Source organism: Trachypithecus francoisi, unplaced genomic scaffold, assembly GCF_009764315.1.
Source record: "Trachypithecus francoisi isolate TF-2019V2 unplaced genomic scaffold, Tfra_2.0 Lachesis_group13, whole genome shotgun sequence".
Taxonomy (NCBI): Eukaryota; Metazoa; Chordata; class Mammalia; order Primates; family Cercopithecidae; genus Trachypithecus; species Trachypithecus francoisi.
In genome coordinates, this window is record NW_022681458.1 from 3,738,250 (window position 1) to 3,752,758 (window position 14,509).

The 14,509-nt window shown below is 52.1% G+C and overlaps 1 protein-coding gene across 1 annotated transcript in view; it reads left to right on the plus strand.

Annotated features, from left to right (window-relative positions):
- PER2 (period circadian regulator 2) overlaps nucleotides 1-8,723 on the plus strand; it is a 46,445-nt gene extending 37,722 nt beyond the window's left edge. Inside the window, exons 19-23 of the mRNA XM_033229674.1 lie at nucleotides 1,127-1,914; nucleotides 3,009-3,171; nucleotides 4,024-4,216; nucleotides 5,555-5,705; nucleotides 8,272-8,723. Of these exons, the coding sequence (XP_033085565.1) occupies nucleotides 1,127-1,914; nucleotides 3,009-3,171; nucleotides 4,024-4,216; nucleotides 5,555-5,705; nucleotides 8,272-8,421 (1,445 nt within the window). The 3' untranslated portion in view covers nucleotides 8,422-8,723. The remainder of the gene's footprint in view (nucleotides 1-1,126; nucleotides 1,915-3,008; nucleotides 3,172-4,023; nucleotides 4,217-5,554; nucleotides 5,706-8,271) is intronic.
- Nucleotides 8,724-14,509: the final 5,786 nt, after the last annotated feature.

Here is a 14,509-nt window from a genome sequence, read left to right on the forward strand (position 1 = left end):
TCCATTTACATAGCAGTTTGCGTTGGACCAGCCCGTTTGCTTTCAGCACATCCCAAAGGCATGGGACCGCCTTGGCACGGCTGACAGGAGATGTCCCGCACACCTGCTGCAAGAGTCCAGTCACTCTGCGTGATGTGAGAGGAAACCCAGAGTTCCCTGGATCCCCCTCCCACTCCTCAGGGAGGCCATGGGGACATACCCACAGTCCCGCCTTTACCAGTTGAGTCCCTCCATCTTCCTGAAGAAAGCCTTGCTCCACAGCACTTGTCATTGCAGAGGAAGAATGTGGTTGTCAGGCAGTCTCTCCTCTGATTTTTTTTTTTTTTTTTTTTTTTGAGACGGAGTCTTGCTCTGTCGCCAGGGCTGGAGTGCAGTGGCCGGATCTCAGCTCACTGCAAGCTCCGCCTCCCGGGTTTACGCCATTCTCCTGCCTCAGCCTCCCGAGTAGCTGGGACTACAGGCGCCAGCCACCTCGCCCGGCTAGCTTTTTGTATTTTTCAGTAGAGACGGGGTTTCACCATGTTAGCCAGGATGGTCTCAAACTCCTGACCTCGTGATCCGCCCATCTCGGCCTCCCAAAGTGCTGGGATTACAGGCTTGAGCCACCGCGCCCGGCCCTCTCCTCTGATCTTGCTCAGGCTGTTTGACAGGCGAAGGAGGAAACATCCCTTTTTAAGGAACAGTAGCGATAGTGCTTATCAATTGAAAACTGGAGGAGGTCGGTGGCTCCTACCTTTCAGATTTCACAAACCATTTCTTTCCCGCAGATACTGGGGAACAGCAGAGACGTGACAGCTTTTTAATGTGTTTATTTAACCAATAGAACTTTCTGTTACCACTTAACCATATTAGCATTTCATACAAGAAAGGACATTAATCCAGAAGAAAATAAGGAATGTGATCCTGCCATTAAGAGCTTGTCCTTTAAGCTGATTCCATTTAGTTTTATGGAAAAACCTGATGTTTTGCCCTGATTTTTCTCACTTCACTGAGGATCAGGGAAAACCGCTTGGTGGGCCAGGCGGGCCCTGGGCCAGCATTTGGAAACCCAGGACTATTGGACAAAGAGGTGTCTTCAAATTTGGAGTTAAAATTTTAACTCCAAATGTTTATTTTTCTGCATTAGCTGCCCCTGGACTAAGAAATACTTCCGGAATAGATTCACCTTGGAGAAAATCAGGAAAGAACAGAAAACTGAAGTCCAAGCGGGTCAAACCTCGAGACTCGTCTGAGAGCACCGGCTCTGGGGGGCCTGTACCCGCCCGGCCCCCACTCGTGGGCTTGAACGCCACAGCCTGGTCACCCTCGGACACGTCCCAGTCCAGCTGCCCGGCCGTGCCCTTTCCCGCCCCAGTGCCAGCTTATTCCCTGCCGGTGTTTCCAGCGCCAGGGACTGTGGCGGCAACCCCCGCACCTCCCCATGCCAGTTTCGCAGTGCCTGCTGTGCCTGTGGACCTCCAGCACCAGTTTGCAGTCCAGCCCCCACCTTTCCCTGCCCCTTTGGCCCCTGTCATGGCATTCATGCTACCTGGTTATTGCTTCCCCTCGGGGACCCCAAACCTGCCCCAGGCCTTCTTACCCAGTCAGCCTCAATTTCCGAGCCACCCCACAGTCACATCCGAGATGGCCTCTGCCTCACAGCCCGAGTTCCCCAGCCGGACCTCGATCCCCAGACAGCCATGCACTTGTCCAGCCACCCGGGCCACCCCACCATCCGCCATGGGTAGAGCCTCCCCGCCACTCTTCCAGTCCCGCAGCAGCTCGCCCCTGCAGCTCAACCTGCTGCAGCTGGAGGAAGCCCCTGAGGGTGGCACTGGGGGCATGGGGACCACAGGGGCCACAGAGACAGCAGCTGTGGGGGCGGACTGCAAACCTGGCACTTCTCGGGACCAGCAACCAAAGGCACCTCTGACCGTAAGGATTTTCTGATGCTCTTTCCCCAAAGCAGGCAGCAAACAGCACACCTGGCAGGCCGGCCGCACATCCTCAGTTCAGACATGGGGGTTACATGGTTGAGGGTTCCACCAAACCCTGTCGTTTTTGCCGTGAATGTGTGTGCCAGAAACTCATGCTTCCCAGTTAATCCTATCAGTGTAGATTATTCGAAGCCTTTTATTGTCTTGGAATCTGAATGAAGGAGGAGAGATTGTGGTAAATACAGAGTCCAGAAAGCAGCATGTGACTTGACAGTATTTACGGGCTTTGAATTTTTAAATGACACTTCAAAGATAAAGCACGGTCAGGTTAAATACCAGAGCCAGGGCTCCTCAGGGTGTGGCACCAGAGGCTGGCTCAGGTGGCCCCGGCGGAGGCAGAGACGGAGGAGGACACAGCCCTGAAATCAGCGTGACCTCAGTTTCCATCCTCTGCAGGCATAGTGACACTGTGTGGGATTCTTAACCAGTGAATGAAATGGTAGTTGTATTTGCAGTTAAACACTTCTGTTTCTGAATGAGCTCAAGTGTGTGGGAACGCCAGCAGCAGTGCAGTCCGTAGGCCTCAGGTGATTCCCTGCCTTGGCCGGAGGACCTAGGGCTCCTGGGTGAGGAAGTGCAAGTGTGTAGATCTGTGAGTCCTGGGCCTATAGTCTGGGTTTCCAAGGAGAGGAGAGTCAGGGATGCTCCCCAGGCCAGGCCCCTCCCTCACTCCCAAGGCAGCCCCCACATGGGGTGCTGGGAGAGGCGTTCCCCCCGTCCATGTCTCCTGCATGTGAGGAGGAGGCTGTGGCCAAGCAGCAGCCTGAGGCTTTCCCCGCTGGAGCCCAGCTATTACCGTTTTCCGTGTGACTCTTCCAAAATTAAATGTAACTAGATGGCATCCATAGAGCACCAGTGGAATTTGCACTGTAGGCCTGGTGGTGATGCGTGGTCTGTTCATTAAGCCCTCCCTGGTCGTGAACCTCGCAGCCGCTCCACAGCTCCCCTCCACCCTCACCCCACTCATGCCCCCTACCCCCACCCCGCTGCATGTGCTGTGTCCTGACTGAGCGCCTATTCCTGTCCCTAAAGCGTGACGAACCCTCAGACACGCAGAATAGTGACGCCCTTTCCACGTCAAGCGGCCTCCTAAATCTCCTGCTGAATGAGGACCTCTGCTCAGCCTCAGGCTCTGCTGCTTCGGAGTCACTGGGCTCTGGCTCACTGGGCTGCGACACCTCCCCAAGTCGGGCAGGTATGTTGGCCCTGGCGGGGTGTTAGGCATTTGGGAGGTTCCCACAGGATGCACTGCTCCAGAATCGCAGGCCAGCCTCTGTGCTCAGGATAGGGATCACCGGCACTCCCCAAGCAGCTGTCAGCCCATGCAGACACCCACACAGACACACACACCCTGTTCAGCATGGCCAGCCCTAGCTAGTCAGAATTCCACATCCTCCCTATTTGCTTCTGATTTCAGTGCCTGCAGGCCTCACCCTGGCTCCTTGTTGGACCATCCCTCTGACTTCCCAGATAGTGGTTTGCCTTCCTGTGTTAGTTCCACTTGTGTGAACTGAGGGTGTGGAACACCTGCAAGCCTCTACCTGTTGGGATCTTTCACATGTGATCTGGAATCTCAGTCACCAGAAATGCACACACACCCCACAAAATTGAAGCTCCCCTACTTCTCTGGGGTGAGCTTTCACCTCGCCCCCCTCCGCAGGCCTGCTGCACAGGTGAGGCTGGCTAGGGAGCGCTCCAGGCCAGCTGCCTCCCCTTGTGGGAAACTGCAGTGCGCTGTGGTCCACATGAGTGGAGATGGTGAGAGCTTGGGAGAGAAGGTCAAGGCTTCTAACACACAGCTCCATCTGAGCTGCTCAGGGCTTCACAGGAAAGAATCGCCTGCCTGGCACTAGCGGAGATCCTGTTTCCTAATTACCCAGAGCATTCAGGAAGTGGGAGGAGAAGGGGAGCATGTACCGGCACAGATACCCAATACCTAAGAAGGGGCTGGGCTCTCTCAAATCATTCTGACTTTGAGGAAGCACATTATGCAAGGTTTAATTTCATATGTCAAGGTTTTGATGCACCTCGTTTTTTGTTTTTAAAGGCAGTAGTGACACAAGTCATACCAGCAAATATTTTGGAAGCGTTGACTCCTCAGAGAATAATCACAAAGCAAAAATGAACACTGGTATGGAAGAAAGTGAGCATTTCATTAAGTGCGTCCTGCAGGATCCCATCTGGCTGCTGATGGCAGATGCGGACAGCAGCGTCATGATGACGTACCAGCTGCCTTCCCGGTAACCACCCAGCTCTTTCCTAGGCACCTGGGGAGGGATGGGATTCAGGAGTTCCCAGAAACAGCAAGGTCAAGGTCATTCAGATGGGGCAGGACACCCCTCTGAAAGACTGAGATTTAGTTGAGTGCAGCAGAGAAGCAGGCTTCCCTCTGGACAATTCTGCCAGGCTAGTACAGGATGGCCATGGCCCTGCAGTGTGGCCAGGGTAAGCCAGGGCCCTGTGGATTCACACCCTATGGCCTTTGAGGAAGACAGGCTCCTGGTGCCTCCTTCACAGTGCCACGCCCAACTTTTACAAAGCAAGTGCCAGCATCTCTTGCTTTGTTGCCCAGTAACCCTGTGAGGTAAATGGGATGTGTCTGTCTGTCTGACTTAGAGTTGAAGGAACCAAGTGTCAAGGTAGGTGACCAGCTCAGGGAGCTGGCTGCTCTGCAGTGACCCGGGGGCTCTGTGTCCACATCAGGCTGCCGTAGGGAACTGCATGTGGTCCTTTCCTTGCGGAGCACCTGCTTGGCAGGAGACACTGGGAGGAAAGAAAGGAAGGAAAAACAAACCCTGTGTAAGTCCGTTTCCACACTGCTGTAAAGAAATACCTGAGATTGGGTAATTTATAAAGGAAAGAGGTTTAGTTAACTCACAGTCCTGCAGGGCCAGGGAAGCCTCAGGAAACTTACAGTCATGGAAGGGAGGAGAAGCAAGCGCCTTCTTCACAAAGCTGCAGGAAAAGAGCACAGGTGAAGGAGGAACTGCCAAATACTTATAAACCCATCAGATCGCATTACAACTCACTGTCAGCAGGACAGCATGGGAGAACCACCCTCATGGTCCAGCCCCCTCACCAGGTCCCTCCCTCAACACATGAGTATTACAGTTCCACACGAGATTTGAGTGGGGACTCAGAGCCAAACCCTATCAAACCCCTAAGTCCTCTGGTCAGCTAGTGGATATGGAGGCTCCATCTCCAGGGTAGCTGTAGTCCAGACCAGCACTGGCCAGTGACAGGGGAAGGCTGTCCTGCTGGCAAGAATCTCCCAGATGAACCATGCCTGTTGTGGAACCAAGCCCCAGGGGACAAGGTTACACCTGCAGATACCCAATTCCCAGGCCTATTGTAAAATAGAGTAAAATTAAATCTTGACCAGAATCATCATTTTCATAGAAAAACTACAGATTCTTTACTAGGGAGATTAAGTTACCTTAAATGGTCACTTTTTTTTAAAGAAAAGGAAATTTGCATTAAACAAAATCATCTAAAACTACATTATTTATACTGAAAGAATAAAAACAGACACCCTTAAGACGTTTGAAAGCTTACCAATTTCTCAATATCTCGCGAAGCAATGTAGAAGCAGTTTTGAAGGAGGACAGAGAGAAGCTGAGGCTCCTGCAGAAGCTCCAGCCCAGGTTCACGGAGAGTCAGAAGCAGGAGCTGCGCGAGGTCCACCAGTGGGTGCAGACAGGCGGCCTGCCCGCAGCCATCGACGTGGCAGTAAGCGCATGGGACTCGAGTTCTGATACGGCCCTAAGAGGCTCTGTAATGGGGATTCTCTGTACTATCTTTGCAACTTTTCTGTCAATTTAAAACTTCTAAAATTAGGCCAGGCACAGTGGCTCAAGCCTGTTATCCCAGCACTTTAGGAGGCCCAGGTGGGTGGATCACGAGGTCAGGAGATCGAGACCATCCTGGCTAACATGGTGAAACCCCGTGTCTACTTAAAAAAAAAAAATACAAAAAATTAGCCGGGCGTGGTGATGCGTACCTGTGGTCCCAGCTACTCGGGAGGCTGAGGCAGGAGAATGGCGTAAACCCGGGAAGCGGAGCTTGCAGTGAGCTGAGATCGCGCCACTGCACTCCAGCCTGGGTGACAGAGCGAGACTCTGTCTCAAAAAAAAAACAAAAAACTTCTAAGATTAGAGGTTTATTTTTATAAGGCACAACAATACTAGGTCTGCTTCAGAGAACTTTCTTCCAGTGGCTTTTCAACATTGTTTCCAAAAAGGTTGAAAAATCTAATCTCAGTCACTTGCTGAAATCGGTGTTTTCTTTCTTTCAATTCTGTTTTCGATTTTACAAAAAAACCTCTCCTATCACAAACCCTCAGTGTCCATGGAGAGTGTTAAATAGTGGTGGAAAAATCAAGTTCCTGCTGGCATGCTCTCCAGGCACATGTCCTTCCAGCGGCCCCATGGGCACACCAGCCCCACCCACTCTCCTGCTCTCTGCCAACCCCTCCCCCACACACACCATGGAAGCTGCTCTTGTCAAGGTCTCAAGTTCTCCAGCAGCCAAACACAGTGTCCCTTTCACAGTCCTTGTCCCAGGGACCATTGGCAGCAGTGAGCGGCTCTCTCCAGGGAGCTCTTGCTGCCCTTGGCCTCCAGGCCCTGTGCTCTTCAGGCTGACCCTCTGACCTCTTGGCCTCCCCACAGGCTCTTCCTCTTCTCTGCACCCTCGGGCTCAGTGTCTGTACCTCTTTTCCCCCGGCCTGCACCCTGCAAGCCCTGGAGGCATCCCAGGCTCTACTCTCAGGCCCCAGCCAGCTGGTTGGCAAATTGTCTGGGTTCAGCCTTGCAGGTAGATAGAAGCCCATCACTTAGTGCCTTCAGCATCACCACACAGGTCCAAGCCATGAGGATGCTTCCATGGCATGAGCCCTGCATGTCACAGTGGCCTCGAAGCTGCACTCACTGCTCCCCATGTCACCTCAGTCGGAATCTGTCCCCCACAGTTCAGATCCCTGCCGGCACTGTGCCACCTCAATCAGAATAAATGGTTGCAAAGTCATAGACATCTGACCGCCCATCCACATCTACCTCATCTCCCATTTCTCCTCTCCTTCCCTCTTCTCCAGCCATACTGGCCCCTTGGCTGTTTCCCGGACTGCCCTGGCAGGCCCCTGCCACAGGATCTTTGCATGTACCCAGCCCTTTGCTTGGAATCCTTTTTCCTCGGAGACCTGTGGCTCACCCTGGCTGCCTTAGAGTCTGTTTTCCACACACTGCTGCATTAGTAATCTCTTGCTGCATGGCAGATGGCCCAACACTTAGTGACTTCGACAACAAGCGTGTATTCTCTTGCATGGTCTCTTTGGGTCAGGAATTTGAGAGTGGCTTGCTGGGTACTTCTAGCTCAGGGTCGTTGCTGATGTTGATGGTAAGATACTGGTGGGGGCTTCTGTCACCTGCCAACTGGAGGACCAGCTTCCAGGAGCCTCACTTGCAGGCCTGTCATGCGCTGCTGGCTCTTGGCAGAGGCCTCAGCTTCTTGCCGTGAGGACCTGTCCGTAGGGCTGCCTGGTCACAGTGTGGCAGGCGACTTCCCCAGAGAGAAAAAGAGGAAGCCAAGGTGCCTTTAGTACCTAGAATCGGAAGTCAGATACTCTATTAGAGGCAAATGCCTAAGTCCAGCCAAGGGTTAAGGAGAAAGGAATTAGGCCCCACCTTTTGAGGGAGAAGTGGCAAAGAGAGTGTGGATGCGTTTCAAAACCATTGTGTCACCTTTTCTGTGGCCTGCTGTGAATGTCCAGTTGAAAATCACAGATGTCCTCCGTATACTCTATGCCTCTGGAGCCCTTCTTAGTCATTGTCCCTCTCTGCTACTAAAGTGCCAGCTCCTGGGGCAGGGATTTTGGCCTTTGCTGCCGCCGCCTCCTGGCTGACACCTGGTCACTTGCCCCTTACTCGGTTTGAATGACTTTTTTTTTTTTTTTTTTGAGACAGTCTCACTTCAGGCTGGAGTGCAGTGGCGCGATCTCCGCTCACTGCAAGGTCTGTGTCCCGGGTTCACGCCATTCTCCTGCCTCAGCCTCCCGAGTAGCTGGGACTACAGGCGCCCGCCACCACGCCCAGCTAATTTTTTGTATTATTAGTAGAGTCCGGGTTTTACCGTGTTAGCCAGGATGGTCTCTATCTCCTGACTTCGTGATCTACCCGCCTCGGACTCCCAAAGGGCTGGAATTACAGGCATCAGCCACCGCGCCCGGCCAGGTTGAATGACTTTTGTAACAACCCAGATCTCAAGTTTGTGACTGATTTCACTTTTTTTTTCTTTTAAGGAATGTGTTTACTGTGAAAACAAGGAAAAAGGTAATATTTGCCTACCATATGAGGAAGATATTCCTTCTCTGGGACTCAGCGAAGTGTCGGACACCAAAGACGACGAAAATGGATCCCCCATGAATCACAGGATCGAAGAGCAGACGTAACCCCAGCCCCACCTCAGCCCGGCAGCAGCAGCTACACCAGGTGGTGCTTGGAAGAGATGAAAGGTCTTCGTGGCTGTTTCCACTGAAATGGACACATATGCTCATGTTGCTTTTTTTGTTTTAGAAAAAAAAAAACAGTTTTCTGAAGGGGTGACTTAAAACTGTGGAGAGTAGGGAGGGTTTGGGAAGAAATATGTTTTTTTGTTTGTTTGTTTGTTTGTTTTCGAGACGGAGTCTCGCTCTGTCACCCAGGCTGGAGTGCAGTGGCCGGATCTCAGCTCACTGCAAGCTCCGCCTCCCGGGTTTACACCATTCTCCCGCCTCAGCCTCCCGAGTAGCTGGAACTACAGGCGCCCGCCACCTCGCCCGGCTAGTTTTTTTGTATTTTTTAGTAGAGACGGTTTCACCGTGTTAGCCAGGATGATCTCGATCTCCTGACCTCGTGATCCGCCTGTCTCGGCCTCCCAAAGTGCTGGGATTACAGGCTTGAGCCACCGCACCTGGCCAAGAAATATGTTTTTATATATAAAATATATATGTAGAGTTTTGTGGGATGGGAAGAGACTTTAGCTGTTATTTAACTTGAGAAAGACTAAATGCCTCTCCGTGTCAGGGAAGTTGCCTCAGTGCTCCCAGAAGTCTTGTGACTGTCATGAGACCTCTGTCTGCTGCACCAGCTGGGGACTCTGGCTTCCAGAGCTTTCCCAGGGTGTTTGGATCAGATCAAATTTTGTCCTCTCTTGAGGACTACTTTTTATCTGAATTATCATTTAGTCAAGGTAGATTTTTTTTTTTTTTTTTTAACATACCAAGTGGAGATAGCTGCCTCCTGGTTTTCTTTCAAAACGTTTCACATTAAATGGTGTGAAGCGTTGTTTGGCAAATCAACAGCTTTGCCTTCTGGCGGTGGTCAATATTTCAATCTGACGTAGCTTTTGTTTATAGTGAACAAAGTTGAAACATTTGAAGCCTAGTGGTTTGTGTGGCCAACTCCATCGGATGAATGCACACGCAGACCCTCTGCCTATCTCTGCATCGTTCTTGTCTCCTTTTCAGACCATGATGGCCAATATGGAGATTAAATATGTCATCAGTCATCTCTTTATGGTGACTTCCCTCTGCAAACCAGGCTGTGACCAACACATGTGGGACCCAGTCCTGTTTGGTCTTCTTCCATTGGAGCCACCCAGACATCAGCTTCCACCCAGCCAAGCTCACATCACATCTCTGGCTGAGAGCAGCCACTGCCACTCAGTCCCACAGCTTGCAACTGCGTCTGTATTTTCAGGGGTGCAGTGAGCTTACCTCTCCCACTGCACCCTGGGTTGGGTGCCCAGCCCTCATTCTTTTCATGAGCCCGACCTCTCTCGGAGCAGCTTTAGGTCTCTGCCAGTGTCCCCAGCACTTTTAAGTCATTTGGACACTTGGGGAAAAGTGAGGCCAGTCTGCCCAACCTTTTACAAAACCTCATGTTGCATTGTATATTCCAAAGATGGTTTGGAAAATTTAATATTCATCCCTGGTGGGAATTCACAGTTATCACTGAAGAACAGTTGACTTAAAATTGGACCAAGGCTATGAGGCTTAAAAGGGACCAGGGTTTTCTTTTTTTCTTTTTCTTTTTGAGATGGAGTTTCTCTTTTGTTGCCCAGGCCGGAGTGCAGTGGCACCATCTCGGCTCACTGCAACCTCTGCCTCCCAGGTTCAAGTGATTCTTCTGCCTCAGCCTCCTGAGTAGCTGGGACTACAGGCGCCCGCCACCACACCCAGCTAATTTTTTGTATTTTTAGTAGAGACAGGGTTTCGCCATGTTGGCCTGGCTGGTCTCGAACTCCTGACCTCAAGTGATCCACCCACCTCGGCCTCCCAAAGTGCTGGGATTACAGGCGTGAGCCACCATGCCCAACCTGGACCAGGGTTTTCTGTTTTTTGATGGAAGTGAAATCTCTTTGTAATCCACTAGGTTTTCATAGTAAAACCATCTTATGCCTGAATATTAAACCTATTTTTCATAAACACAAGAACACTTTAATTTTTCGTTACTTTACAAAGTAACATGACCTGCCTATGCCTACGATAAGGTAGCAGTCTGCATTCTTATGGCAATTAGCTGTTACAAAGTGCTTCTTGCCTCTAAAGTCAGATCATGAAGGGATAGGTGTTCATCTAAGGTTACATGTATGTTACTGAAACACGAAACTGCCAAAATCTTACTCTGCTGTTACAAATGTTTACCATCAGCATTATTTTGTTATTTAATATATGCTCATTGATTGTAGCTTCAGCGCGTGCCAAGCAGTTGACTTAATAGGATCATCTTGTGAATTTGTTTACATGATGCCAAGCATCAAGTCATGTTTTCTTTAGTGTGTGTGCTTATACAGGTGTTAAACACTTTTTCTCTATTTTAAACTGAGCCTTCTTTTTAATATATTCCTAAAAAGATATGTAAATAAGCTCTCAGAGTTGGTGTGATGATTTGTTGCGCCTTGCTGGACAAGTGGTTTGTTCGTGTGCAAACCAAACTTTCTTTACCCAGTGCAATAGATTTGTTTGACTGCTTGTGTCTTTTTATGACCTGTTTGCCTTTTAGAAAATTGGTAAATAAAGCAAGTATATTTTTATTTTTACTTGTATGTATTTTTCACATAGCACAGAAGAAAACCTGAATAGAGATCAAAGATTATTTTTTTTAAATTGTTTTTGAAGGAACTCCGGAAATTCTGCATTAAAGACTCTTACATCCCAAAGGCCGCCTCGCGGCCAGCTCCCTTACAGCGTTTGATTGGTGCTGGCTCCCTTTCTTCCTATGTGTCACACGCACACCCTCCTGCAGGCTGCAGGAGTGAGCTTTGTGTAATGCAAACCTAATCGTGTTAGGACCCACAGTCTTCACTTGCAACTGGAGGGGTGCAGCTGTCTGACTCAGCTCCAGAGTGCCCCCAGCTCTGCCTCCACGCACCTCTCTTCCCTGCATCGCTGCCCTGGGTTACCTGGCCTTTCCAGGCTGGCTGCCTGTCTTCGGGTCATCAGGCTAGGTAGGGTTAAAGGTGGGGCAGTCAGGAGGCTCCACCAGAAAGGTCACATGTATCCATTGCAAATGATATGGGCAGGGCAGCATTGTCCCCTGACCCCAGCCCTTCTCTCACAGTGATGAATGAAGCCTTGTGAGGCCAAAACTGGGGAAGCCCTAAGAGTTGCTCGCCACCCCTCCCACTCTTCAAACCATGACCCTGGGGGTGGAAACAGAGAGCTGAATAGATCCTGAACCCAATGCCCCGCCTCCGAGGAGCTCCCTGAGCAGAAGGGAGGGGCTCTCTGCCTGCTAGCCTGGCTTCCTAACCCCAAGTGCTGATGGGAGAAAAGGCAAAGTCCTCCTAGCAAGCACAGAGGCCTCTGCAAACCGCCCTAAATGGCCAGCTGTGGTGGTTTCACTGAACCTCTGAGTGCTTTTGGGAGACTCTTAATTATATTTTTATTTACCGTATAACCCAAGGGTTTTATTTCCAAATTAAATGGAGATTCTGAGTCTCCTGGGCAGATTGCCCACAAGGGGCCTGGACAGTCTACAGGCTGCAGCTGCCTTTGTTCCCCCCAGGGATTTATGGCCTGCCACCCCCACTGCTAACCGGTCCCCCGCAGCAACCACCACCCTGCCCAGCCTCTGCTGGCCTCTGTTCCTGGCTCTAGGGAGATCAAAGGACTCAAATGCTCAGGAAGTCCATATTCAGACAAACTTTGAAGGCAGGACTGGCCCAAGGGACAAACGGCAGGAAGTGTTGGCTAGGGGAGACTGCTGTGAAGGAGGGAGGGAGGGAGGGCTTGGTGACCCCAAGATAGGCCAGGCTTCTGGGACAAAAAGGCCGTGCCAGCAGCCCAGTGCACTGCTAAAGGGAATTGAAGTTCAGCTTGCAGGGGGGACCTTGGGCAACTTTCAGTCCAACCAAGAAGGATTTGCTGATGTACAGCCTTCTCTGTTCTCCTTCCCTCAACCCCCACCCACTTCACTGTCAGACAAGGCTTTTGAGGTCCCTAGTCCTCCCTTTAGCCTCCTCTCTCATAACTCCTATCACCTGTCTTTTGTTTTTACAAGGTCAACTTTATATCATGTCCCATAACCATAAACAATCCTTCCTTGCCTTCTATATAGATTAATTCTAAACGTTAAAACCCTATGACCAGTGTTAGTTGTGGCTGTGAAAACTGTTGTCTCCTGAGCCAAGTAATGTGCTAAGATTACATTTCTTTTCTTGGGAAGCTTTTTGGTTTCCCTAGAGTTCCTAGTTGCTTTTCTTTTTTTTTTTTTTTTTTTTTTTTTTTTTTTTTTTTTTTTGCTTGCACTATTTGCCCTTATCACGTCCTCCTTGCCCCTGAAATCCAGTTCCCCATCCAATCAAGTGTTCAATCAGGCTTTACCCAAAGTCCTCTTTGGGGCCCTGATCATCCTGTTGCAATATAAATTGCCTAGCATAAAGCGGATGTTTTAGCATGCTCTCATCCTAAAACATCTACTTGGCCTTGTTCATTTGGATAATGAGAGGAGTGTAAATCAGTTTGCAAACTTGGGAGTACAAGAAATATCACTGAGTTTATTTTTCCCTATCACAGTTTCTCAAAGTAGTGGAAATGTCATTGTAGTCACTTGGGGGAGTGGGCATTCTCCTTCCCTGGGGTGATGTCTAAGTGGTGAAGGAGAGTAAAGTCACAGGCCAATAATCTACTTCCTTGGGATTCACCACTCCAGCCCCACCCTGCCAGCCCCACTACTGGGCAGGTGGGGAGTGTGTGACGTAAAGGGGTAGTCTCACACCCAGGTAAGTGATGCTGGGCTGGGGGAAATCTCAGGACCCTGCTCACAGAGCAACCAAGAGCCAGAGCAGGGACAGTTGGGAGCGGGCAGGAGGGGGTCCCAGGTAATTACAGAGGTCAGTGAGGTGACTTAGGTGACTTTGGGAGCCTTCAAACCTCTCACCAAACTCACCCAGCGGGAAGTCTGCGGGGTCCCTCTGGTGGAGAGGCAGAAGTAAAGGGGCCATGGGAGGCCTGTCAGACCTCTCTAGGGGCAGTGGGGCGGGTAGGTCTGCAGCCTAGTCCTGTCGCTGCGCTCAGCTGCTGGGGTCCCGTGATGTTCCCCTCCCACGCGGCCTTCCAGACCATCCTGCCAGGGACACCCCTCACCTTCCCCACCTAGCAGCACTTCTGTGAGGCCAGGCTCTGCTGGGGGTGTGGGGAGGTGGACAGGGGGTCCTAGTCAGACTGTGCCCTTGTCCAGGGACGCTTATAGCCTGGAGGGGCTCAGAACAGACCCTGACGATCCCAGCACGGGTGAGTAGTGGGGACTGAGGCAGGCAGGTGCTGTGCAGGGCAGGCTGGTGGTCGGCTGGCTGGGGACCGAGAAGGCGTCTCCGCGTTCCGGCTCCTCCACGCAGCGTCTGGACTGACGTCGTGGCAGGAGCCCGGCCGGGGTCCCCAGGGCGTTGCCCTAGGGCGCGGCCCCACTGCCCACGCACCCCGCCCGCGGCTAGGAGGGACCCGGCAGATGGGCGGCCCGCCGCGATGTGGGGGTCGCGGGCGTCTGGTCGGGACAAGCGCCCGCCGCCTGCCCGCGGGACAAAGCGCGCGAGACAAAGGCGCGGCCAACACCTGTCGCTCTTGGCGCGGCCGCCGCTTTTCTCCGCAGAAGCGGCCGCAGCTGCCAACTGTCACAGGCATCAAGTTACGGGGACCAGACGGCAGCTTCGGCGGGTCTGTGAGGGGGAGCGGAGGACGAGGAGGGGAGGAGGGAGGCGGGCGGGGTGCAGGGGAAGGGAGGGAGGGGCCCCGGGGGGCCAACGGGGACTAGGGGGAGATGGGGGAGCTCAGAGGAGGACGCGAGTAGTGACCCAGAGAGCAGCGCCCAGGGGGAGAGCGGCGCGGGCGGGAGCACCGGGGACCCCGCCCCACTAGGACTCCAGTGCTGGCGGAGGGCGGCGTCGGGGGTCCGGCCCGGCGTCTGGACGAGTTCGGAAGAAACTCACGAGCCGCCCTGCCACCGCTGCCCAATGGACCCTGCCTCCCCGGGACTTGGCAGCCACCCCAGCCGGGACCT